Source organism: Taudactylus pleione, unplaced genomic scaffold, assembly GCF_031769625.1.
Source record: "Taudactylus pleione unplaced genomic scaffold, aTauple2 ptg000092l, whole genome shotgun sequence".
In the NCBI taxonomy this organism is placed as follows: domain Eukaryota; kingdom Metazoa; phylum Chordata; class Amphibia; order Anura; family Myobatrachidae; genus Taudactylus; species Taudactylus pleione.
Window position 1 is genome coordinate 17205022 of NW_028284494.1, and position 27066 is coordinate 17232087.

At 45.4% G+C, this 27066-nt stretch overlaps 1 protein-coding gene across 3 annotated transcripts; it reads left to right on the forward strand.

Moving 5' to 3' along the window:
- Window positions 1-869: 869 nt before the first annotated feature.
- On the forward strand, window positions 870-26471 carry HMGCS1 (3-hydroxy-3-methylglutaryl-CoA synthase 1). Of its 3 annotated transcripts, none has more exons than XM_088469439.1 (10): window positions 870-973; window positions 17561-18018; window positions 18949-19074; window positions 19798-19962; window positions 20069-20237; window positions 21453-21623; window positions 21712-21818; window positions 21995-22120; window positions 22711-22874; window positions 24739-26471. In XM_088469439.1, exons 2-10 carry the CDS (start codon window positions 17571-17573, stop codon window positions 24817-24819), a joined length of 1557 nt encoding a protein of 518 aa, XP_088325565.1. In that variant the 5' UTR covers window positions 870-973; window positions 17561-17570; the 3' UTR covers window positions 24820-26471. The 3 variants fall into 3 exon arrangements, with proteins under 3 accessions (XP_088325565.1, XP_088325564.1, XP_088325566.1); XM_088469438.1 differs by lacking the exon at window positions 870-973 and adding an exon at window positions 15889-16228; XM_088469440.1 differs by lacking the exon at window positions 870-973 and adding an exon at window positions 15889-16062.
- The last annotated feature ends 595 nt before the right edge of the window (window positions 26472-27066 follow it).

A 27066-nucleotide genomic window follows, 5' to 3' on the forward strand; every position in this document is an offset into this window, starting at 1 on the left:
TGGGCACTAGACTGTGCCCAGAGCCTACTGCGCATGCACAGGTTACTGGGGAAATGGTGCGGCTGCCATTTTCACGGCAAATTCCTCACTGCGCATGCACAAAATGCCGGGAAAATGGCCACGGTGGCCATTTTACAGCGTATTGTGCAGGGCTTAGACACCAGCTGACATGTATTATTATCCTTTATATATGTACCTTTCATATGTGTCAGCAGTGAGATGTCACCTGGCGACATGTATGTACCTTTCATATATGTATCTACAGTGAGATGTCACCAGGCGACATGTATGTACCTTTCATATATGTATCAGCAGTGAGATGTCACCTGGCAACATGTATGTACCTTTCATATATGTATCAGTCACCTGGCAACATGTATGTACCTTTCATATATGTATCAGCAGTGAGATGTCACCAACTAACATGTATGTACCTCTACTATATGTGTCATTACATATTAGAATACAGCATTCATTACTATAGTTACTTTTTCATTGCACTGATGCAACTGAGTCTGACACTACACACAGCTGAGGACTGGAGCCTCTCTCCGCGTTGCTAGGCAACCTCTTCCTCACTCATACACTAGTAGTATGTGGGCAGCACAGCAGCCCTTGTCTATACCTCGCCAGGAGTCGGACGCGGATTCTCATTGGCTGACTGTGATACTTCTCTCCTTCCCATTGGCCATCGCTCTCTGGCCACCGCACGTCACTTTCTCACACCATTCCATAGTATAGAGCCGGCGAAGCCCGCTGATTGGACGGCGCTAGACGCGTGTGTCGCCCGGAGCGCTCCCTCATTGGTTGAGAGGGTGTGTCAGTCAAGCGAGCGCCCTGTGGTGGCGCGACGGGGCAGTGCTGGGGATGGCGCGGTTATAAGCACTATAGCAGCGCAGGTCCCATTCACACACACACACAAGGAGACAGGTACCACAGCATAGACGGGAGCTGCTGCATCCATCACTAATAGGTAAGCCTGACTTTAGTACATGGGAGCGTTGCACTGACATAGGCTCTGGATTATGTGGAAAATATAATATATATATTACACTTCCCTAGTAGAAGGGGTTCTCCTGGAGCTGTTGTGGAACTGTAAGGTTCAGCATGCCTGATGCACAACTTTTCAATGCTTTGCCATGGGTTTTATTAAGTCCCAATAATCTGCCAGAAGGAGCATTCAGTATAAAGTGGGACCAGAGGATCGCTATTGCATGCATCATAGATTCTTACCTGCAGGCATACACAGTGTTTGTTTAAAAATCAGTGCTCCATTATTTATTTTTATATATTTCTTATTGCACCTATGGGCCTGATTCAGAGATGTACGCTGTGCCCATTTCGCAGTTGAGTGATTATTGGCCATTTGCGCATGTCTTAATCACACTGCGCATGTGCTGAGGTACATTGCCGTAGTCGCGCTGCGCATGTGCCAAGGTACATTACCGTAGTCGCTCGCAGCGAGTATTCGCAGTGTGAAGCGTATGAGGGAGGTGACAGAGAGGAACACAAGCGACCAGTTTGCGGGTGTCACACCTTGCGACTGCGAGCCCGTGTGCAAGGAATATGACTCCAGCGTCTCAATTCCTACGGCCTGTCTGTGGGATCGTAGACTCGCGCAGGACTACAACAGTCAAAAGATCTGTGACGAATGCTGCCCCTCTGTACGCAGATGATTGGATTTGCAAAGTTGCCAGTGGGCGTCTGAATACATCTCCTGTTCTGTAATGTAATACTGTGCAGTGTACTGCATTACCTGGGAGGGAGCCAGCTGTCGCATATGGTTTTCTCTTACCTTGTGTTAACCTTCCAAGAGCCATAAGTGAATGTAATCCTCATTATCCTCACCCGTTGGGCACCAATGAATTACCTGGGAGTAAGGGTTAGGGTAGAAGAGCGGTCCTGGTGCAGCCGGTCTGTATGATCCTTCATGTGCTTATCTGTTGTGTGCTTCTGATTACTATATGAATGATTCTATTTTAAGCTTTTATTTTTTTATTTCTTAAACGTGTGTCTGCGTTTATACATATTTATATATGCAGTACACGATTGTGCTTGCCACAAATAATGCATTCAAAGAACCGTAGCGTGTGTGCAAGATGGGTGTGACCAATACTGTACAATCCAATTGCTTCAAGCATTACTCTGTAAAGTGTGTGTTGACGTATGTATGTGTATATATTATTCAAGGCTAAAATAATTAAGGGTGTTTTCTACTTTATTGTTGAATTTCACTAAGCAGATGCTTCACCATGTGTGCCCCCACCTGACCCATGCATGCGCAGGTCAGACAAGACCTGTACTCATTGCCGGTAGTTTGGCTCTGGGCTTGCACAGCTTCCCATGAATAGTTCAATGCGCTATCGCACCTTGAGGGGGAGTATGTAGTTGCCCCATCTATAATTATGGTAGCCGACATTCATTAACAGAGGTGTCTTGGGTCTCTTTCTTCAGAGAGACCTGTGCAATGCGGAAGGTGATTGGCAAAGGTCAGTCCTAAGACATCAGTAGAGCATATGGTAGGAGGGTGACTGTAGTAGGGAAAGGAGTGGTGAAATTCAATATTAAGTTGGAAAACCAATTTAATAAGGAAATATATTATTCATTTGAAACTGAGCCACGAGTCTTGGTCAGCAATAGATGATGATCTTCTGCTAATCCTCCCATAGTCTGTATCTGAATTTTTAATATAGACCACTGCATCTCTAGTTCTGCATGATCAATGAATCCGTTCCTAGCCTGTGTGTAGCATTCTTGTATAGTAGAGTGATAGATGATTGCAGTACCATGGACGGCACAGATCGCTAATTCCCTGTCCGAGCTGTCTGAACTACAATATTACCCTGTATGCTACATGAAGTGTTTCGAATAGAAATATTTAAAATAAAAATGATTTGAGTTTGCTCAGTAATCATGTTAAGCTGTGTTGGTTCACCTGACCGATTTAGATGACACCACGTGTGAGATGCAGGAGTACAGTGTAAGTTATACAAATGGCTGTAGCACCAGAGGTGGATTATGATGGCCTTGGTGATTGGGCTGTACTTGCACCATAGGACCTCCACACCTCCCATGAGCCTCAATAACTTATTAAACGTACATCGTGCGGTATGCCTCCCCTGCGAGCCACCTTGAGGGGTGTTACCGGACAGGCCAATAGCAAGCTCTCTGCTCTTTGTCCATGCAGTCACCTGCCCCTTTGATTATAATAGGTGCAGATGGGGCCAGTCAGGGCCCATCCTATTCTGGGTCTTGTTGCGCCCATTTTATAATTCTACCACTGAGCAGCACTGTAATGTTCTCAGGCTTCCACATGTGAGCCTAATGCCAGGGATGTGCTTTGGCTTTAAATAATATTTAGGTTGCTCTCTATGCCAATATGATGACCGTAAGCGAGTCTTGTGCACCTTACATGTAAACAACTGCTGATTATTACAATATAATTGTGGAAAAACTTTGTTTTATTAATGCTATAGACAACTGTTACTATTGTTCTGATGTGTATGGTAACTCTTCATATGGTATCTCCGCTTGCCTGTCAAGATACAGAGAGTTATCCAACCCACGCCCCTTGTCCACGTCCTACCTAGTTTGTTGGGTTATTGTTCTATGTTGTTCCTAAGGCAATGCCATACTACATTTACTGTACCTATGATATGTCAGGTTTCACTGTAAAGCTGGGTAAACACTATTTCGACGACGCCGACCTATCTGACGATTGGTTAGTGTATACACTCTTACCAATTGTCTGCCCGATGTCTGGGGCTTGACAGCTCATCTAAGTGGGCCTTTAAATTGCCCCCCCCAGTTGAGCTGTCAATCACCGCCGGGTCCCTGCAGCATGTGTACAGGTGATAGACGAGTCGCCCGTACACACCTGTGCTGCACAGCAGATCTGCTATGTCTGTGAAAGACGTCGTTCAAAGACACATCTATCCGTGTGCAGTGGTCGAAAAAATATGCGATATAGCGCGTTTTTACATGCTACAGGCACTGAGGGACTCCGTTTTTAGAAATGGGCAGGTCCTACTAACCTGTATGCGCTGCAGCAGCCAATAGCCGTCCTAAGCGTCTCCCGAAAAGATCACAGCCTGCAGTTTCTCGTCCAATCGCCGCCCAAACCTTGCCGACCACTGGCCAGTGGCGGGCTGGGCCGGTGGGCAGGGTGCCATGTGCCCCCCGGGCCGCAGCGTCATGCGGGCCGCGGGCCGGTGCAGTCTGTGTCACTGTGACAGACTGCACCGCGTGTGTAGCGCTGACCGGACGGAGTTTGGTCAGCACTACACTGACAAACACACAGCCGCCGGCTCCGGAAGGAAGCCAGGGAGGTGGACACTGCCCGATACAAAAGGGAGCTTAAGGTCTACACCCAATCGCGATCTGTCCCAACTGCTGCCTGTCCTCATCCCCCATAATATTAGATGGGACCCAGAAACCGTGGAGTAGGACCCCAATTTTTTAAAGTGAGGGTTCCCTGGGACCCACTTTTTTTTTTTTTTTGTTCAGCGCGATCACTGGTGTGTACCCAACTTTACTTTGTATATTCCCTGTAACAATAATAGGTAATTTGAGGGAATGTAATATTGTGGCGTTTGCAATCGCACAGGATTAGCTGTATTATAGTGTATAGCAGTGGTTTTCAAACTCAGGGTCTCATTCAGACCCGCTCGCGAGCGCTGTACGCTCGCATGTTTCCCAAATGCGCATGCGCACGACGGAGGCGCCTCCGTCGTGCGCATGCGCGGGACCCAAATAACGACGGGGTAGCCGTCGTTATGGGTCTCGCACTAAAGGGGGTGTGCTGTCGATGGTGAATGACTGCACGCCCCCTTTGGTGGATGTGCCGGGAGCGTGGCTGCCCAGACGGAGGCGTTCCCATGGGAACGCCTACCGTCTGGGTCCGGCCCCACTGACATCATAGTGATGTCAGTGGGAGTGATTTTGGCTCTGATAGACCCAAAATCACTCCAGGGCTTGCGGCAGACGAGACCCTACCGCAAGGCTCTCATCGCAAACCCGATGGTCGCGATGGTCTTGACCATCGCGACCACCTTTTTGGCCGCTCGCATAAGCTGTGTGTGGGCACCCACAGCTATGCGAGCGGCCGGGAGGCCGCTCCAAAATTAGCTGGGATGGCCCTGATTCAGAGCGAGCGTTCTGGTCAGAGCGTCCGGCTCTGAATCAGACCCTCAGTCCTCAGGACCCCACACAGGTGACATTTTCCAGGTCACCTAGCAGGAGCACAGGTGTAGTAATTACTCGCTGACACATTTTAAAAGATCCATAGGTGGAACTAATTATTTCACCTGTGATTCTGTGAGGAAACCTGGAAAACATGCACTGTTTGGGGTCCTGAGGACCGAGTTTGAGAACCTGTGCTATATAGTAAGATTAGCTGAATTCTAGCTGCTTATTTCCCTTTTCTTACATCCTTGTAGAAGCCTCCATATAATAGGATCTATTTACTACAGGACTCTTATTTTGTAACTCCAAGCAAACATTGTTCTTTGTGGAAAGCATCTTCTTATCTAAACATTATTTGCATTCTAGATTTGTGTCAGAAGTCACAGGTTTCATAACAGACTATCTTTCCACATAACTTACATAAGTGTCCATAGGGCATAGCTATTGCAGATAAGAAAAGGATGAACTCTTAGCACGTCTACATCAATACGGACCGCGGATACCGCAGATATCTCCGGTTAATGTTTAGTTGGAGAGTGGTCTGATTTTAGCTGGCCCCCCATCCTGAATTTGCTATTGCCTGATCAATGTAAACGGCTTAGAACATATTACACATGCAGGAACGGGTCTGATCCACCGCTGGGACGCTCCCATCCCATAGGCCCATTGTGGTAAGGTATGAACGTGTACTGAATTTATAAGTTATGTTGTGTTACTATCTCCATGGTGAAGCTCTTCATGAGCCAAATAAACTTCATACTCTGCCGCTGCTAGTCCCTGTGTCGTACCTTCAGAATATAGATGCTCTGGGGTATATTTTACTTTTCTTTCAATATAGTTTTCATATATTGTTATGTACATCACATTTTACACATGTCACTGAATTCCTTCTATGCATTATAACAATATTTTATATCAGTCACTCATGTTTGTGTTAACATTGGAAATGCCAGAGACAGTTTAGCACTGTACATTGAATCCATTAGTATTCACAGATGAATTCAAAACTCCCAAGCTCTGCTAAGATTGCATTAAATCCTTACTGAAAAGCACAGAAGAATGATAAAGTAGCATATTTAGTGAATGACGCAGTAAGGCTCATGCAGGGCACTGGATGAGCTACCTGAAGGCGGACATGTTCCTATTCATCTCAAGTGTTCCTCCATTTTTCATGAGGATTTGCACAGTAGGGGGCACTGTTCATTCTTCAGCTGATATCTCCATATTACAACTTCCAGTCATTAATATGTGCGCCTCTGCAGAACATGTTCTGAGGTAGATAGGAAAATAGATAGACGCATGAAAAACAGAACAAGAAGCACTCGTAGCATAAAGCCATAAGATATAATGAGAATATGGAGCAGAGTAATACGGTGTACTTTCATATAAATGGATATAGCGTTTCTGATTGCACAGACTCTTCGGCTGAGGTGAATTCATAGTACAGAGAGGTGATATATTATCTTCATTGACATTAATAGAGTATCTGTAATGAACAATGCAGTTCACGCATGTGAAATCTTAGCAATGCATGGATTTAATGTTGAATCCCAATAAAAACTATATAAAAGATTATCTAAAATCTCATCCAAAGAAATGGATCACCAATATAGATTATCCATGTCTCTGGCCAGAAAGTCATTGGAAGACGTGGATGATGGAGAACTTTTGGGTACATGGGAGGCCAGCCAGTGCGCTGAAACAAAATTGTTGCTGTTCGCAATCATCCATTGGATTTTTGGTCTGCTTCTTCCAGTGTGTTTCCTGGCCGGAGACCAGAATAATTCACATCAGCAGTTGGGACATTTGCATGCACTCAAAAAGGAGGGGTGGACGTGAATCACAGGGGCATGGCCTCACATCATACCTCTGGTTTCATCATTTTGGGGGCTTGGCCAGCTCTCGGGTCCAGTAATCTTTGGGGAGCGGAGGTGCCGCAAAGATGGCGCCAGAGCAGGATAAAGGGGAGGGACACCAAGTGGCTCACGGGTCGGCGGCGGTAGGAAGGGGGGGCTGGGCAGTTATACCCATCCTTCCTTTCACTCCTGGGGCAGTAGGCTAGTCAGGGAGGGGCAGCAGGGACCAGGCATGCCAGGAAGGGTTAAAAAAAAGGGCGGGCGGGGGGGCACTGTCTTTCTAAGGGAACAGCAGAGGAAGCATTTCCTGCCTACCCACCTAGCATGTCTGTATGTATATTTCTATGTGCAATTAAAAAAAATAATATAAATACATATATATAATTTATTTCTTATTTTATTTTTTTGTGGTGAGAGGGGTTGTCTCTCCCTGAATTGCCCACATTCCTGTGGGATCAGCTCCCTCCAAGGGAGGCTAGCGTGAAGCCTGTGCATTCTGCAGTAGAAGTGGAGGTTGGAATTCCAGGTTTCTACTTCAGGGTCCATAGGGGGTCCACAGGGTTGACCTTGGGGATATAGCTGGATCAGGATCCATGGGCACCACACAGTTAAGCTTTTAGCTCCCAGGATGCACTTGGGTCCTCCTCTATACCCCGCCCCCGAGCCACAGGCACCTCAGTGTAAGCTGGTGCCCGGCCGGACTCGGTCACCGCGCAGGGGGGCTGCAGGAGCAGCCCCCAGAAGCTTTTTATTTTCTAATAGATTTTATTTATTTTAGTTTCTCTTTTTACTACAGACGGCAGCGAAGGGCTGTCTGTACAGACGCCCACGCTGCCGCTCTGATCCCCGACTGGCGCCGCGACGCCAGTACTGATCTGGGGATCGCGGCGGGAGGACAGAGTCCGTACTAGCCGGACTCTGTCTACCTCCAAGGACTGCTGCCGGAGTCGCCGGGGATTCAGGTAAGCCGCGTGTCGCTGGCTAGCGGCGGCGCGCGGAATACCTTAAATGCAGTCCTTTAGGACCGGAGGCTGCTGGCAGTGGCGGCGGGCCCCCCCATAACCCGTGGGACCACTAGACCACCAGGGATAACCGGCAAGCGGGAAGCCAGCATCCCTGGGGTTAATGGCCAGCCAGGGGAGGAAGCCTTCCCTGTTCAGCGGCTCCTCCCCTCAGCTCAGCGCGCTTTTCAGCCTGCATGTCTAGCGTCCCTGAGCTGCAGTTCACTCGGCCACTCCTCCTCTGAGGTCTCTGGCGGCCATTTTTTTCTACATGTGGCAGCGCAGATCCCTCAGGGAGCACGCGGACCAGTCCCCCTGTGTACCTCTCCCCTGTTAGGACGGCGTACACAGCACTATAGCCCTCCCAGACACTGAATCTGGGCGGTTGAGTGTAGTGTAAAGGTGCAGTGAGTATATCTTCCTGCATGGTATGTGACTTTTACTAGTGCTGCTGTCTGTATTTTTCTCTTATTACTGTCAGCTTATATCTATCTCTTTCCTTCTTCCTTAGCCCTACAGGTGTGGAGGAGGGGCTTTTCTACTAACCTCACATATATAAATCAAGTATTTGTGAGGTCTGTCACATACAGTTGTGTGCTACACAGTGCCATATTCAGGACTGTTGTTCAGCACACAGGGAAGTGCAGTTCTTTTTTCCTCTATTGCCATATATATTTTGTCTGTACATTATATTTGGTTATGTCTGAGGGTGAAGTTGAGCACTCCGGGACTCCAGTGTTGTTTTCCTGCAGGCGCTGCTCTGCGGGATCACATAGGGAAGAGGCATCTCTGGATGGCCTTTATGAGCGGTGTCAGTTGACTCCTGGTCAGTCCAGACCCCCTATGACACAGGAGCCACCATGGGCTATGTTTTCACAGGTGCTGGTGTCTCTGGCGGACCGCCTTGCGGCTCCGTCTGCTGTCCCTACGAGGACTCTGTCCCAGCCTACCATTTCCCATTACCAGTGTACCCCGCAATTATTGCAGAGTTCCTCTGGGTCACAGACTGTGGACCCTTATTCAGGATTGCCTATCTATTTTCAGGCCTCTCCTGCTACACAACAGTCTGTGGTGCCTTTCCAGACCAATGTGGCAGCTCCTCCACCATGGGTGGACGTGCTCTCCAGTTCAGTCCAGAGTCTGGCAGCTGCATCTTCGACTTTTCAGTCGATGCTGCACAATGACAGGGCTGCAGGGGCGTCTAAGCGTGCACATAAGTTGCATGCGGCGCAGATTTCGGACACTGAGGGGTCCTCAGATGAGGGTGATGTCCAGGACGACTCCGATTCGTACACCTCGGCTCAGGAGTTGGAATCTCGGTCGTCTATTAATGTACGAGCTCTGGTTAGGGCGGTGCGTGTCATTCTCCTAATAGAGGATGAGGCACCTGATCCTAAGTAGAAATTCCCTAGTTTAAAAAAAAAAAAAAAAAAAAACTAAGGTGACTTCGGCGGTATTCCCCCTATCTGATCAATTAACGGATCATATGGCGGTGGCTTGGCAGACACCCAGTAAGAGATTTGTGCCTCAAAAGAGGTTGGCTTCCAATTATCCATTCCCGGAGGTGCATTGTAGGAAGTGGGTAGCTCCACCGGCGGTGGATTCCCATGTCACACGCCTTATTAAGAGTGCTACGCTGCCAATACCGTCAGTTTCCTCGTTAAAGGATCCCACGGACAGAAAGGTTGAGGCTTGCCTTAAGTCTATTTATTCCCTCTCGGGAGCAATTGCTCGCCCGTCCAGGGCCATTTCCTGGTGGCTAAGGCCATTAGGGTTGGGCCAATGCCTTAGGGGACACTTTTCCTGAGGATACTCAGGAAGTCCAGAGGGCATTACTAGGACAGATGAGTGATGCGGCTTCTTATATTGGAGAAGCTTCCTTGGACGCTAGTCTGCTAACCTCTAGGGTGTCGGCTGCGGCTGTGCATGCCCGCCGCTCCTTATGGCTGAGGTCCTGGAGAGCAGACGCTGATTCAAACAAGGGCCTGGAGGCCTTACCTTTTAATGGGGAATTACTTTTTGGTCGAGACTTGGATAGGATCGTGGATAGACTGGCTAGGTCCAAGAAACAAGCTTAGAGTGCCAGGCGTCCCTCTTCCAAACAGGAAGATAAGCCTTCCGCCTGATGGGACGGGCCTCCCTCTGGGGGATCCCAGAGGGGAGGCCGACTTCTTCATTTCGCCCAGAGCTGGTTCAATACCACCACCGATGCCTGGGTACGAGAAGTGGTCTCCCAGGGGTACGCCCTGTCTTGTCGGCGCAGACCGCCTCACTAGTTTTTTCTGCACAAGTCCTTCTCAGGACATAGCCAAGGCTATGCTGATCAGGGAAGCTATAGACTCCTTGCTGACTGCAGGGGTCATTGTACCTGTTCCACAATCTCAGCATGGGATGGGGTACTATTCTGCTGTTTCTGGTACAGAAACCCAATGGCTCCCATCGACCCGTTCTAAATTTAAAGTCTTTGAACAGGTTTCTCAGGATTCCCAGGTTCAGAATGGAAACCTTGTGTTCCATAATTCTGGCTATGGAACCAGGGGATTACATGGTCTCCCTGGATATCCAGGACGCTTACCTCCATGTGCCGATAGCAACGTCACATCAGAGGTGTCTGCGGTTCGCTCTGTTGCACCGTCACTACCAGTTCCGGGCTCTCCACAGCGCCGAGGGTGTTCACCAAGGTGATGGCAGTTATGGCTGCCCACCTTCGGAACCAGGGGGTACGGTTGTTAGCGTATCTGGACGACCTCCTATTGCTGGCAAGCTCTCCGGAGGTTCTGCTGCAACATCTCCAACTGACGGTGGCTTGTCTGCAGATGCACGGGTGGTTAATAAATTGGAGGAAGTCATCCCTGATCCCATCTCAGCAGAGGGTCCATCTGGGGGCCCTCCTAGACTCTCATCAGCAGCGGATCTTTCTAACTCTAGAAAAGGTATCTTCCCTACAGTTGCGGATACGCAGTTGCCTGGATTGTGCCAGTCTTTCGGTACACTCGGCAATGAGAGTGCTGGGTTCCAGGGTGTCGGCATTCGACATGGTGGAATTTGCCCAGTTTCACTCCAGGCCTCTGCAGAGGCTGATTCTAGCAAACTGGAATGGGTTGCCTCACCGGATCCGGTCACAGACCCTGGTGCTATCTCCGGATGTACGACAGTCCCTGAATTGGTGGCTTTAAACAGCTCACCTTCTCGAGGTTCGCCCCTTTTGGATCCCGGACTGGGTTCGGCTCACGACAGATGCCAGTCTTCGGGGTTGGGGGGCGGTGACAGGCTCCTTGTCACTTCAGGGTCGTTGGACAGCGGAGGAAGCGGCTCTCCCCATTAATGTTCTGGAACTAAGAGCCGTGTACAGGGCTCTGCAGTCGGCCGGCACCACTCTTCACGGAAGGGCGGTGCAAGTGCAGTCAGACAACGCCACCACGGTGGCGTACATCAATCACCAGGGAGGAACTCGCAGCCGGGCTGCGATGGCAGAAGTGTCTCACATCCTAACCTGGGCGGAGTGCCACTTTCCAGCGATCTCTGCAGTCTTCATTCCCGGAATCCTCAATTGGGAGGCAGACTTCCTCAGCCGTTACGACGTGCATCCAGGGGAATGGTCGCTTCATCCAGTGGTATTCCAACTACTCATGGACAAGTAGGGACTGCCGGAGATGGACTTGATGGCCTCTCGTCACAGTCACAAGTTGCCCGTGTACAGGTCAAGGACAAGGGACGACGGCGCCAGTCTGGTGGACGCTCTGTAGGTCAGATGGACGTTTCAGCTGGCATATCTGTTTCCTCCGATATCCCTTCTGCCTTGGGTCCTGCGCAAGTTCTATCAGGACGGAGGCACTCTGGTACTGGTGGCCCCAGCGTGGCCAAGACGTCCGTGGTACTCCAACCTACAGAGTCTGTCCATCGACGTTCCGTACCTTCCTCCTCAGCGGCAGGACTTGTTGTCTCAGGGGCCCTACCTTTACCCGGATCTGGGTCGTCTGTCTTTGACGGCGTGGCTCTTGAGACGGCCGTCTTAAGGTCCCGGGGCTTTTCTAGTTCCGTTATTTCCACCATGCTGAGGGCACGCAAGCCTGCTTCTGCAAGGATTTACTATAGAGTGTGGCACACGTACTTTCAGTGGTGTGAGTCCAGAAACTTATGATCCTCAGGTATTCAGAGTTTCAAGGATTCTGGCTTTTCTTCAGTCGGGTTTGGACTTAGTTACGCCTTTCCTCTCTGAAGGTGCACGTGTCTGCTTTATCGGTTTGGTACCAACGTAGAATTGCTATGTTACCGGACGTACAGACTTTTTTTCCGGGGTGTTCTCAGGATTCTCCTGGCTATTGCTTCAGCAAGGAGGGTTTCCGAGTTGGGGGCACTTTCATGTAGTCCCCCCTTCTTAATTATTTTCTCCAGGACAGAGCAGTGCTTCGCACTCGTCCTGAGTGTTTACCTAAGGTTGTCTCTAAGTTCCATATCAATCAGGAACTGGTGGTCCCAGCCTTTCAGTCCCCTGATCTTACAGCAGGGGAGACTTCGTTGGACATTGTCCGTGCTCTCAGAGTTTATGTTGATCGGACTGCTTCTGTTCGAAAGTCCGACTCCTTGTTTGTCCTCTTTGGTTTTCATAAGAGGGGTTGGCCTGCCAACAACCAGACTTTGGCCCGTTGGTTTTGTCTGTTATTAGGGAGGCTTAGATACGAGAGCATTTACCTGTTCCAGCCTCTGTTAAGGCTCATTCCACTCGTTCTGTGGGCCCTTCTTGGGCTGCTAAACGTGGTGCCTCAGCTGTTCAGCTGTGTAAGGCAGCCACTTGGTCTTCGGTTCAAACGTTTCTAAGATTTTATGCGTTTGACACCTTTGCCTCTCAGGATGCATCCTTCGGGCGCAGGATTCTCCTTTCTGCACAGGAGCGTCCCCGCCCTTAGTTGAACTGCTTTGGGACATCCCCAAGGTCAACCCTGTGGACCCCCTATGGACCCTGAAGTAGAAAACAAGAGATATGGTAAGAACTTACCTTTGTTATCTCTGTTTCTACGAAGTCCATAGGGTCCACAGGGCGCCCGCCCTGACGCACCTGGCTTCTAATGGGCTGTGTTGCTGGTCACCGGTATTTCCGTCTCCTTTTTCTGTGAGTATGGTTTCTTGTGTGTTCCAGTCTTCCTTCTCTCTGTTCCATATTCTCCTCCGGCCTAGGCTGCTTACCAACTGAGGTGCCTGTGGCTCGGGGGCGGGGTATAGAGGAGGACCCAAGTGCATCCTGGGAGCTAAAAGCTTAACTGTGTGGTGCCCATGGATCCTGATCCAGCTATATCCCCAAGGTCAACCCTGTGGACCCTATGGACTTCGTAGAAACAGAGATAACAAAGGTAAGTTCTTACCATATCTCTTGTTTTTCACAGTTGCACAGGCCCAGCTGCAGCTCATCACTGAGAAACAGAAAAAGTTTAAAACTCTTATACACCTAGTAATCTGGGCACTGATGCTCAATAGCGGCCAGTGAGTAGGCCCAAGTGACTGTAGTGCCAGGGACCAAGGGCTTTGCTGGGAGAGTGTGGCTGCAAGCCACTGCAGTGGACTGACTGCTAAGCACGAGGAGTGCTGGGACCTTTTTGTTCATTTGCTTATTTTTTTCTGTATATACCTGTGTTTCCAGGCCCAAGCCTGAGTAGGCTGGTCTTAAGTGTCTGCTGCCAGTAAAAAGACACTGTCTATTCACCGGAAATCTGCCTACCGAGTCCTTATATCTACACCCCCTGTTAATATAAATATATATATAATAAATCTATTATTATCCTTTATATGGCGCCACAAGGGTTCCGCAGCGCCTTACATAGTACATAAACAGTTGAGCAGAACAAGAAAACAGTGACATACAGTACAAGACAATGCAAGACAAGTACATGGTATATAAACATTGCTGCAACAGTAGCAGGATGGCAAAAGTCACGGGTTAGGCGCTTTTGAGTATAGAGTAGATAACAATATAAGTAAAGAAAGGAAAAGCACATGAGGGAAGAGGGCCCTGCTCGTGAGAGCTTACATTCTAAAGGGGAGGGGCAGACAGGGGTGACACAGATGGGGTAGACAGTGAGCGTGGGACAGAGGGTTAGGATGACAGATAGGTGGATTCCTATTTTACAGTATGTGTGGAAGTCTTTTGGATTAAGATTTACACCACTGACATTCTACTTTACATGACTGTTTTTGTAGGTGTCTGGGGAAAGCCACGGTTATTTCAGTTTACGAGAAGTTTGATGGGTAGCTGAAGCCACTTCATCAAGGGCTATTTAAAGAGTTTGGTTAACATGTGAACCCGCAGTCTCAAGGCCCCCATACATCAGCAATTGATTGCAGCAACTGTGCAATTTGCAGTCGATTGTGTATAAAAATCTTTCCCTTTTTCAATCGATTGTGGCAATTCTGCAAAGATTTTTATACACAATTGATTGAAAAAGAGAAAGATTGTGTATAAAAATCGATTGCAAATTGCGCAATTGCTGCAATCAATTGCTGATGTATGGGGGCCTTCAGGTAAATGTAGAAATTGGTGAAAGATGTTGTAAAGCGGTGTTCAGATGTAAAATAATGATAAGTTGTGATCAAGTGTGAATTCTAAAAGGCACATCTATTGATAGATATATATATTGTAGAGAGAGAGAGATATTATTTACAGAATATATATAATTATATTATAGAAAATCCACAGTAGTCTGGCTCTCCCTGTAAGTAATTTGCCTTGCCGGGTGCCCGCACAGAATAAATAAACAAATCCCCATGTGGTGCAGCACTCCGGGCTAATAAATGAATCCAGCATTCGTTATGCTGCTGTGACTGTGATTTATTTATTAGCCCGGAGTGCTGCACCACATGGGGATTTGTATATCTATATACAGGTATATATTTATATATAAAAAATAAAAGAAAGTGAACTATACAAATTAAAAACTGTTTCTCTTGTCAGGGTCGCAATGCTTTTCTTGTTTGTAAAGGGGTTGGAGGTACAGTAGGGGTGTTTTTCAGGAAGGATGTTTGAACCATTTAATCGTGGTACGTTTAGCGAGCATCGGGGAAAAAGCCGTGCACAAGGCTTAGTAAATGGGGCGAGCCAGCAGAGGTTTGCAGATTCACTCTCAGTGAATGGCCACAAGTCCAGCTCAGGCTTTGAACGGTTGGGCCGGTTGGCTCACGCCAGAGATAGATATGGTAAAAGTTTACTTATGTTATAATATTCTGAAAGTTTGTGCACCCTGTGTTCTTTACTTTTTATCTATCTACAGCATAGCTAGCTGTATGTAGATATATAGAGATCTATTTGTAGATATATAATGGGGCAGATGTATGAAGGTCTGGGAAGTGATAAAGTGGAGAGTGATAAATGACCAACCAATCAGCTCCCAACTGACATTTTTCAAACACAGCCTTTAACATGACAGTAGGGAGCTGAGTGGCCGGACGGACGGTTATCACTCTGCACTTTATCACTTTCCAGAGCTTCATACATCTGCACCAATGTTCAGATACATATCTATACATACTGTAATTAGAGTACAGTTCCCTGTTTATTTAGGTGGCATTGCAGTGAAGCAGTTTCTGTGTTACATTGATAGACTAGCTGCAGACATGGAAAACTACATGTTACAACGTGTAGACCAGGGACTGGGAGGGAGCTGCTGGGAAGACGCGGAGGATTCTTGCTATCTCGCGTCACGCGTATCTGGTCCCCCTGCAGGACTGCGCATGCGTCTTCTGGCTGTGCAGCTCTTCCACGCTTAGTATGGCTGTCGGAGGCTGCGCACAGTGACATTTCCGCCCAGTTATGTCACGTGACCGACCGTCGTCAGTTCTTGTGGGGCCTGTTACTTGCCCTCATCAAGCATGGCGGAGCAGAGCCTCCCCACTGCCGCAGTCGGACACAGTGACAGCGCGCATGCGTGAGGTAGGCTGGGCCGGCTTGTAGCAGTGTGATGGTACCGGTGTGTGTGACCTCTCTGCAGAGTCACTGCCCGGGACACAGGCGACCTGGCTGCCCATTCTCTGCGGTAATCCTATTCATTTGTTCCTGGCTTCATGATCTGAGTGTAGGCCACCAGTAGCTCTGGCTGCCGTGGAACTAAAAGTCTCAGAGTGCCCTTTCATTCAGGTCCTGCTGTGTCTTGTAGTGTCCCACTCGCTGGAAGGGGCCACAGGTTGCCAGTCTGATACGTGGTAAGAGGACAAGGCTGTCATTCTATAGATTAGTGTAAATGTTATTATGCATCTACCAATGTCCTGTTGTAGAATGTGATTTCTGATAACTGCAATGTCACTGTCACAGATTGTATGTAATCCCTTATTGTGGGGCTTCTGCATAGGCTTCATTCATCATTAGCTTACAGCTAATAGGGTGTTATATGGTCATGTAATAATATCTCGTGTGAACTGCCGCATACATAGGCTCACTTCGTGCTGTTCTATATTATTTTATCTAGATGGATATTAATCAGCAGAATGGGGAATCGGGGCTGTAGATGTAATACATAATACATCTGATGTATGGGCCACATTAGTCCAAAAATGTGCCCTATATGTGTGGCGAAGTAGTGACATGTCTATTTGTAGCACAGAAAGATGTGTGAAAAGCAGAAGGGCATATGCAAGACAGTGAGGGAGCAGCCCCTACCCATGACGAGTGTTTCTCCTTGCTTAATGAGTGTGTACAGCTGTCTTATAGTGTATAGTGCAGCTGCATTGCCTTGGCTTATTACTGCTATGCTTGTTGTTTTTATAATTTGTAACTGCTACTTTTGCTTGCGTTCACCTTGCCGGGATATAAACCATTTTGTCACAGCTTGTTTACATTAGCTATTGATAGATTTTGAACAGTTTGAGCTGTGGGGGACGGACGGGACTTAATTGGTTTATTGAATACTGGGAGAACATAAAGACTCTACACAGGCAGTAGGTGCTGCTCTGAACTGAATCTATGGCCTCAGCGTTGAGGCCACCGGTGTGGTATTAAAAATTGATGTTCAGAATGTCAACATGTCAAATGTCTACATTGTGGGGGAGATGTATCAAACCTCGGAGAGAGATAAAGTCGAGAGCTAATTTACCAACCAATCAGCTTCTGTCACATTACAGGCTGTTCTAGAAAAATGACAGAAGCTGATTGGCTGGTACTTTATCTTTCTCTAAGGTTTGAGACCTCTCCGCTGACATTCGGCATGTTTTCAATGCGGTTTTCCACAAGAGTTTTAACTAAATCTAACCTTTTAAAATTGGCAAAAATCCGGTGTCGGCATGTTCAATTTCGAACTCCCGTCCATCGTTCAGACCATGTAGACATTCTGATTGTATATATCGAGGCCACACTGTGCCTCCACGCTGATAATGCCTATAGAATTTGTTTTTTTTTTGTGTTTGAAGATGTCATTAAATTGATTTTATTGGGTATTTTGCATATTGACTTTGTACACTTCTCACTATTAGTCTAAAAAAAATGTATTATGTTTTTGTTTTGTTTTTCCTATAATTTTGGTCTTATTTTTTATTTCCTAGGCTGCCTAATATGCCTGGATCCCTTCCGGCTTCCGCTGAAACCTCCTGGCCTCAAGATGTGGGAATTGTTGCCTTGGAGATCTACTTCCCAGCTCAGTATGTTGACCAGGAGGAGCTGGAGAAGTTTGACGGGGTCAGTGCAGGGAAATACACCATCGGTTTGGGCCAGTCCAAGATGGGCTTCTGCTCAGACAGAGAGGACATCAACTCCCTATGCCTGACAGTTGTCCAGAAGCTGATGGAGAGGAACAATCTGTCCTATGATTCTATTGGAAGATTAGAAGTGGGAACAGAGACCATAATTGACAAGTCTAAATCTGTTAAGACTGTTCTGATGCAGCTATTTGAAGACTCAGGAAACACAGACGTGGAGGGCATTGACACGACGAATGCCTGCTACGGGGGAACCGCTGCTCTCTTCAATGCTGTCAACTGGGTGGAGTCGAGCTCTTGGGATGGTGAGCCCTACATACATCTCTGTCTCTAGTCATATGAGCTATACTGTCCTCAACACAGAATGGATGCTGCCATTATGTGGGTGGAACCAACGTTCTTGACAATGCAGCTTATCTAGTGTTCATTCTAGCACCCTACACCTGTCACAACCTGTGCAGTACCTCTTTTCTGCCTGGGGTGTCGCTCTCTGCTCTTGTGCTTCTAACACTCAGCTTATGCAAACATTTCTGATATACAGACCAGATTGTGCTAGAAGCACCAGAGCAGAGAGCGACACCCCAGGCAGGAAGGAGGAACTGCATGGGTTGTGACAGGTGCAGGGTGCTAGAATGAAGCCTATTATACGTTTAATTGTAAAGAGAGTGAGGCATGAGCTAGTCTCTGCTGGGTATAGGGGGCCAGTATGCTTTACTGGCTGAAAGCAAATATATTACTACACAGTAATGGGTGACACTCATTTGAATAAATCATTGTACTAGTACTATCAAACTACTAAGGTTCTAACCCCCTACTTTCAGTGATTACAGCAGCACAGATTTCTGTTTATTTTGATTTATATAAACGTTTCAGTTATCATGACTACAGAGCCATTGACTTTGTTTCTGTCCCATAATTCCCTCATCAACGCCTCGCTTCTCCTGTTAGTACTAATCATGTGAGATAGTACTGTCCCTATAGAAATGCCCGGCAGTGATAAACTTGGGGGGGGGTCTAACATCTTTGTTATTTGCAATCGGTTTATTGTCAATTGTTACGTGAATTCCTTCTCACAGCAGTGTAACCCTAGTTTTTAAGAATCTGAAAGGAGCCTATGCACTGCACAAATGTAATTTCACTTCTAAATTAATAGTGGTTATTACATTATTGTTTTCAGGGTTTTCCTTTCTGTATGTCTGAGGGAACCTCATTTACACATGGTTTGTTTCCTGCAGGACGCTACGCTCTGGTGGTAGCTGGAGACATTGCTGTGTATGCCACAGGAAGTGCCAGGCCTACCGGAGGAGCCGGAGCTGTTGCCATGTTAGTGGGGCCAAATGCCACTCTCATATTAGAAAGAGGTTGGTTTATTTGTGCAATATGAAGTAACTTTACCAGTAATGTTCATAGTACTGTCGTCATTCTCAAATACTGCGGAACAAAGGAAAATCTAACCTAATCTTCATTCTAGCACCCTGCACCTCTCGCAACCCATGCAGTTCCTCTTTCCTGCCTGGGGTGTCGCTCTCTGCTCGGGTTCTTCTAGGACACACTGGTCTGTATATCAGAAGTTTGTTGAGTCAGTGGAGTGTGCTAGAAGCACCAGAGCAGACAGCGACACCCCAGACGGGAAAGAGGAAAAGTTGTGACGGGTGCAGGGTGCTAGAATGAAGACTAGTAATCTATCGTGTTCCGAGTCTCTGATTTATGTCAGCTGTTCTCCTAGTGTTTTGACAATTTACTACATTTTTAAATGCTATTTTTATTATGTTTGCTTATTTATACTGCAGTAATGCTTACATTTAGGGTTTTGCAGACCATCCATAGCTCTTCGATAGAACTGTATGGAGCCGTTTTCTGTACAATGCATCACTGAGAAGGGGTTTTCCAAAACAAGCCCTTTTTAAATTTGGAAATTGGATGTATGGTGCAAGTAAAATAAAAAAAAAAGACAGCCAGAATAATTAATATACCCTTCTAGAAATATCTGTAAAACAGCTTTGTCCAGCTCCAGAAGCGATGGATGAGGTCTGTTCCTTACATCTAGCCTTACTAAAGAGGTAACGTAATAAATGTTTTCATAGGTTTACGTGGAACACACATGCAACATGCTTATGACTTCTACAAACCTGACATGGTGTCGGAATATCCTGTTGTCGATGGCAAATTGTCCATCCAGTGTTATCTGAGCGCGCTGGATCGCTGCTACTCCACCTACCGCAAGAAAATCCATGCCGCGTGGCAGAAAGGTTAGTGCCTTTGTCGTGCAGAGGAGAATCTGCGAGTCCTGTCGGTTATCACTTACATATACTATTGTATTTCTCACTTTTGTTTTATTGATCTATTTTTGTTTAGATGGAAATGATCAACCATTCACTCTAGATGACTTTGGGTATATGGTGTTTCACTCTCCGTACTGCAGACTTGTACAGAAGTCACTTGCTCGCCTGTTGCTGAATGACTTTCTCAGTGACTCAAATCCAGACACAGAAAACGGAGTCTATGCTGGCTTGGACTCGTTCCGGTAAGGATGATCTTGTTTTTTTGTTTTGCTTGTGTTAAGGTGACCAAATAGCATGCACAGCAATGTCACTAAAGTGCTGAATATAGAGCAGTGAAGTTGTAGTCCCATGTATTAGTTATTTACTAGCTTTTACTCTTGAGAATTCTCCATGGCCAAAATGTTTGCTCCACGGATGGAAGGATTGTCCCAGTGACCAACAGCAGTTTGCCTAAGGCTGGGTACACGTAAAGATTTTCTGTCCAACCATCCAACTAGTTGATTGGTTTGAATGAAAATCTGGTAAGGTATGAAAGCAAATGACAATCAGCAATTTGCTCCCAAACGCTGGAAAATGGTCAAAACCTATTGTTTAGATCAAACATTTAACAAACTTGTCTGAACAACCATTTTCATCTGTTTTCTGGCATTTAGGAGCAAATTGCTGATCATCAGTTACTCCCATACGTTACCAGATTTTCATTCCAACCAATCAACTAGTTGGATGGTTGGACAGAAAATCTTTAGGTGTCTACCCAGCCTAAGTCTACGTGGTACTGTCACAGATTTGCCGGCAGAGGTCAGAGGGTTCCCGAAACCCAAAGTACTGTCAGACCTGATTGTGGGCTGAGTGGTCTATTTATTGTTCTACTATTTTTTGAAACACCCTTATTGTTATATTCCCGAACCAGTCGCTCCTGTTCGTCTAATGCAACCTTGCTATAAATTTAGGAATGAAAATGGTCTTTCATATTCGGACTTTCGGATCAAAGATTGACTGTGTCTAGATAGACACTCAATACGTCAACAGGGACAGATGGTCGACTGACAAATGGTCGGAGTTGCAAAAGGTTCACAGGGAGAAATGGTCAACACGTGTTTTTTCAACATTTTTATGGTGATGGTTAGGCTGCGGAAGGCGACGGCTAGGGTTAGGCACTAGGGGGAGGGTTAGGGTGAAGAATAGGCTTCACCCTAAACTGTTGACCGATTGTCTATCTACCATCTGTTGTCAATCTAATGAGTGTCTATCTAGACACTTGTCGATATTCTATACCACACCTGAATCTATAACCTTAGCGTCGAGGCAACGGGTGTAGTATAAACAGTTGACAATCCAAAGACGCAGCTACTGAGCTACTGCGTTCATCTCTGCATCGGGCCTACTCCTGTCTATGAATTTAGTTTTATGTACACGACTAGCTTTAAAGTATATGAAACATTGCTTACTTCTTTCAGGGATGTGAAGTTAGAAGATACATACTTCGACAGAGATGTAGAAAAGGCCTTTCTGAAGGCCAGCTCCGAGATCTTCAACGGGAAGACAAAAGCGTCATTGCTGGTTTCCCGGGAAAACGGAAACATGTACACACCTTCTGTGTACGGCTGCCTGGCCTCCGTGCTCGCTCAGTGAGTGCTGCTCAGTTGTCTTATACCTTCATAGTTTGTGTTGCATCGTCACATCGTCATTAAACCTTTTTGCGGTGTTCTTTTCCAGGTACTCCCCGCAGCAGTTGGCAGGGCAGAGGATTGGCGTGTTTTCATATGGCTCTGGCTTTGCTGCTACCCTGTACTCTATTAAAGTCGCCCAAGATGCCATGCCTGGTAAGGATTGCACAGTTGCTAGAAAATTATCTTTAAATATAGTTTTAACTCTGTGTCATGGAGTATTATCTACAGTATGGTAATAAGTTTTACTTATAATTGTTCATGTGTGTGCTCTGAGTGTAGCTGAATTGTGGCAGGTCTTTTACGGTGTCCATGTCTAACTTGTTCCTCAGGCTCCTCTCTGGACAAGCTGACCTCTAGTCTGTCTGACCTGAAGGCGAGGCTGGACTCCAGGAAGAACGTCTCTCCCAGTGTGTTTGCAGAAAACATGAAGCTGAGGGAAGATACGCACCATTTAGGTATGGGGTTTGTCTCTGCTGTCAAAGAAAACTTATAAAGTACATTGCAAAGTTCCAAATGAATAACATTTACTGTTTTGTATGACTTACACATGGCTTGTATCTTGCATAGGAACAGTCCCAGATAACTAATATTAATCTAAAAGTACTTTGTAGAAATACCCACGTGAACATTACAATAAGTGTCGCAGCAAATGAATTTAGACACCTTTTATAAAATACGCTGCTCTACATAATATCCATTGACGTATTTTACCCCAAACCCGTGCACCTTGCTGTTCTAATAGGAAACGTGCATAAACTGCTCATATCTTCTTAACTGAATTTGCTATTAACTTGCAAAATGTGTCATTACAAAGATCTCTGCATATGATCTAATTCGTCACCTTGTAACTAGTCTCATATGGCCAATGAATGCAAACTCCTGTGCATTATCCCTTTATATTATATAAATAATATTCTTTGTGCATAAATCTCACCCATACTTGCAGTACACACAGATGTATTGTATGCTATAGCGTAACTGTGTTTCTGTAATATGCGGGTTCCTTCCTTACCTGAACTTGTTGCCGTGTCCCTTTTTTCTCCAGCCAATTACATACCGCAGTGTTCCGTGGATGACCTGTTCTCCGGCACATGGTACCTGGTACGTGTGGATGAGAAGCACAGGAGATACTATGCACGTAGCTCCTTACTGAGTGATGGACCTCTGGAGGCTACACTGGAATCTGTCCACTCAACAAATGCTAGTGAGGTATATAAATTATACTGAGATGCCAAATAAATGACATTTATTTCATCAAATAATGTAGCAATTTTGAAACCACAATCCCACTCATTTTACTCATCCTGTCGACCTAAAACACATTAGATGTTTGTAGGCTCAGGATGCACTCCAGCTGCTGTGAAACTATGCATCCCAGCATGCCTTGCCACAGTTCTAGCATGCCTTAACAACAAAATTGTGTTAGGGCATGCTGGGTTGTGTAGTTCCACAACGGCTGGAGTGCCACAGGTTGCCTACCTCCTGCACTAGCAGCTCTCTAGAAAGAGCGACACAAGCCTGATCTGCAGATTCAGCACTGTTCAGTTTAGGATAGCTTTATTATCAACTCTGGTATGTGATGCAATGAAAGGTTAATCCTCTGTATTGTAGACTTGTAGTACAGATACGGAACCGAACAATCAACAGTGACCGCTAAATCCTAGTCAATACAAGAGGCTTGAGAAATACATTGGACATGTCCATTTTAAATCTAATTCGCTATAATGGTACAATTATTGTGCTTGGCAGTATCATGCATTTTACAGCTTCAGTGTTTTTTTCTTTATATATTAAGCGTGAGATACATTAACATAATATGTAGCTATGCATAACATTTACATTGCAGTTGCACAGTGATAACCATACTTAACAAATTCAAGCAGGTAGGAATATACTTGTGGAAATGGCATTGAAGTTGAACTGTAAAACTGGTGGGGCACTTGTTACCCCACAGATTATAAAACACCGGTATGGTGCTGCTGGCAGGCTCACTGAGCTACTGTAAATGCAATAATAAGTCACACATTGACTAAACAAGTGCCAGTCCCTGTTGTAGTAAGAACATCCTAGGAAAAGTACTAATACAAATCGCTGGCACCTGGAGAGGCAGTGACTCCTGTGACTATAGACCACACCATAATCTTCATCTAAATCTGATTTCATTATATTTCTGAGTAGACTCTTCACTACTCATTCCCCATAGGCTTTCTCCTATCATCCTACATATTGTTATATAGGTTTACCTATACTAGTATAGCGTGAAGTGAAGATGTTGCCCATAGCAACCAATCAGATGCTAGCTATTTATCGTCTAGAACACAGGTTCTCAAACTCTGTCCTCAGGACCCAAAACATTGCATGTTTTCCAGGTCTCACAGAATCACAAGTGAAATAATTAACCCCACCTGTGGATCTGCTAAAATGTGTCGGTGAGTAATGAGTACACCTGTGCTCCTGCTGGGTGACCTAGAACATGTGGGGTCTTAAGGACAGAGTTTGGGAACCACTGTTCTAGAAGGTGCTAGATAAATGATAAGTAGAATCAGATTGGTTGCTATGGACAACATCTCCACTTCTAAAAATCCACACTTTTGTACATGTACCATGCGTCAGGTGCCAGCTGCTACATGGGGCTGCAAATAAGCATGTAGCGCTGAGACTCATTTACCAGAACTCATTTTTTGGAGAGTAGTCTTGAGTGGGGCATTACGCTCATAATCATGTCCCAGTTACCGGTATTTGTCGTAAAACAAATTCTGCTCTCCAAAGATTTTAAATGAATATTAATGTGTAGTTAAAAAAAAAAAAAACCCTAAAGAAAAGTGTGGTCTGTGCTGTGTGCCCAGCTAATATACATGTGTATTGGGGGTTTGTGTGCCCGCAGTCACACCGAAACAGTCGTAATTAGGTGGTGGCTGCATTGGGTAAATGTTGTTGGCTAGTATAGATCAGAGATGACTCGTACAGTGTGTTAAGCACATTTGTGCTTTTATGTCAACTTGAATGTTTATTGGTCGCTTTTTATTATATATACATGACTGATTTTTGTTTTCTTTTATCCTTTTCTTCCAAGCTTTTCCCGAGCCCTGCTAAGAAGGTGCCAAGAATCCCCACAGAATCGGAGGCCATCGCAGTGACCAACGGCGAGCACTGACCCCGCTCCGACACATTTCATGTTCCTTGGCTGATAGAAATTTTCACCTTACCCGCAATTGGCACTTTTTCAAATAGTGGAATGAATATAAAGAAATTGTAAATCTTAAAGGGCTTAAAGCTCCTGGTATCACCTGTTTGCTATATATTTTCTATCTTTTAAAAAAAAAAAAAAAAGCAGCAGCTGAATATACGTTAAAAGTGTTTTACTTTGGAACAGTGGATCTCATTTGTGACACGCACTGCAGAACGTCTTCGTTTTGCACCATGTAGCTTGATGGACCTCCCGGCACATTTCAAGGTGCGCTCTGATTTGGTGGGGATTCTGAAAACTAATCTAAATAAGTAACAAAAAATGTTACCGCCACATAATTATTTTCTTCCATTGTACTGCCCAGTTTAGCTTCATTCATGGCTTTAGTTAACCATGAGAGTATAGGGGCATTTGTCACTTTTGTGTGTTTGAGGGCACAAAATAAGAGCTACCAGTGGGCACACTCGGCCTCTGCGCCTCCTTAAACTCCATTTACTCATTAAATCCATGTGCTTTGGTGGCGCAGTGTGCCTAGATTGTCATCAAAGAGATTTTGCCCATTTGCACTTCATAAATGAGATCCTTGTATTTCTCGTTATGTGGCATGGGGCAACTTTTAGCTACCACGTGTCCCTGTTTGCCCCGCTTTAATTGGGAATCGTTCTTTTGCGGTATCTCAGGCAGAGAGAGATGGTCCTGTCTACTTTCCACCCCCAGAGGTGGCGGCATGAATGCCTCTGTCATGTAATTGTGACGCACTTTACAGAAAGATGACGCTATGTTGTCGGTAACAATGTCCATGTTTAGCAAGTCGTACAGAAACAATGTACCTCGTACAGTATTTATTTTTTCATAACTGGCTCAATGAGTTTTGTATGTACAAAGTTGTTTAACGTCACCAGGAAAAAGCTTTGCAAATCACATTGGTGCTAAAAGTTTGGGTTACAGCCCTACTAGATTGTAAAAAAAGAAATTAGAAATGTAATGTAAATTAATGCGTTTGTTTTTTTGTTTCTCTTAAAGTTGATTTTTGTATATATATTTTTTTGTTACCCTTACACAACGGTGGCAGCCATTCTGTCGGCTAAAAGAATAACGCAAATCAGTTCCCTGATCAAGAGTGACTTCACTAAGCCATGGTTCCCGGTGAACCAATACGTAAGAGAATGGTCTAAAGCCACAAGATGGCAGCTTCCATTATGTTATTGTGACGGGTCCACTTTAAAAGGAAGAAATATCACCTAAAGAAGCTAATATTAGACTGATTTGTAATTTGACGTAAAAAGAAAAGTCTGATTTTGCTCTCTTGGGTTACACCACAGTGGTATTTTATTTTTGTTTTGTACGTATGAATTTTGTTTCCTGATTTGTACAATATTTTCTGTGTATCCTGCCTATTTGTACAGTCTGATTTTTGCAAGGAATTCCCTAAACAAATGTACAGTAAACGAATGTAAGTTGTAATTAGAGAGATTAGTGCTGAAATATGTGACAATTATTTAAAAGAAAAAAATTGTAGACAAATGGTTCTAGTGTGATCTCTTCTGACGAGAAGGGATGGGGATAGACAAACAACTTACCATGTAAAAACTTTGAAATAAAGTTTTCACTGTATCTTATTAATTGTTATGAGTTTTTTTTTGTTTGTTTTTTTTGGTAAATTTGAATTGAAATCATTACTGTAAACTGGAGATCTACTATTAGACTGTTTCTCTATGTCTAATATGAAGGTGGCGGTGGTTTTTTGAGTTTGCATTATTTTAGTGTTTTTACACACAAGAAGTTTATTATTGCCAAAGTTCAGAGGTGCAAATCTGCATGAAAACTACACTACGCAATCAGGCTCATTGTCTAATTTGCAAGATTAATGACTATGAATTGCTATAGTAATCCTGCATATAGTCAACAGACAATCCCCCATAATTGTTTTCTTGTAATGGACATTAATGTTCAAGGTTTTAAAACACCTGGGGCCAAATGCAATGGGGTGAGAGTTTAGAAAATGTGAGCGTTTCCAACCTTCACATGAGTCGAGTTTTATCTTCAAAATGGGAAAACATCTGGATGAGATTTTAATTTGTGAGAGTTTTTTGAGTCTGAAAAAAACCTCCAAGTTTGCTCTGTTGCTCTATTACATTGGGCTGAGTTTAAAAAAGTGTGAGAAAACTCTCTCATTTTCTAAACTCTCACCCTATTACATTTCACCCCTAATAT

Excerpts from the sequence above, each read along its gene's own strand:
- HMGCS1 (XM_088469439.1), top strand. The coding sequence starts at position 17,571 with ATGCCTGGATCCCTTCCGGCTTCCGCTGAAACCTCCTGGCCTCAAGAT. Across the intron at positions 21,819-21,994 it reads CGCCCAAGATGCCATGCCTG|GCTCCTCTCTGGACAAGCTG; the intron begins GTAAGGATTGCA and ends CTTGTTCCTCAG. Across the intron at positions 22,121-22,710 it reads GGAAGATACGCACCATTTAG|CCAATTACATACCGCAGTGT; the intron begins GTATGGGGTTTG and ends TTTTTTCTCCAG.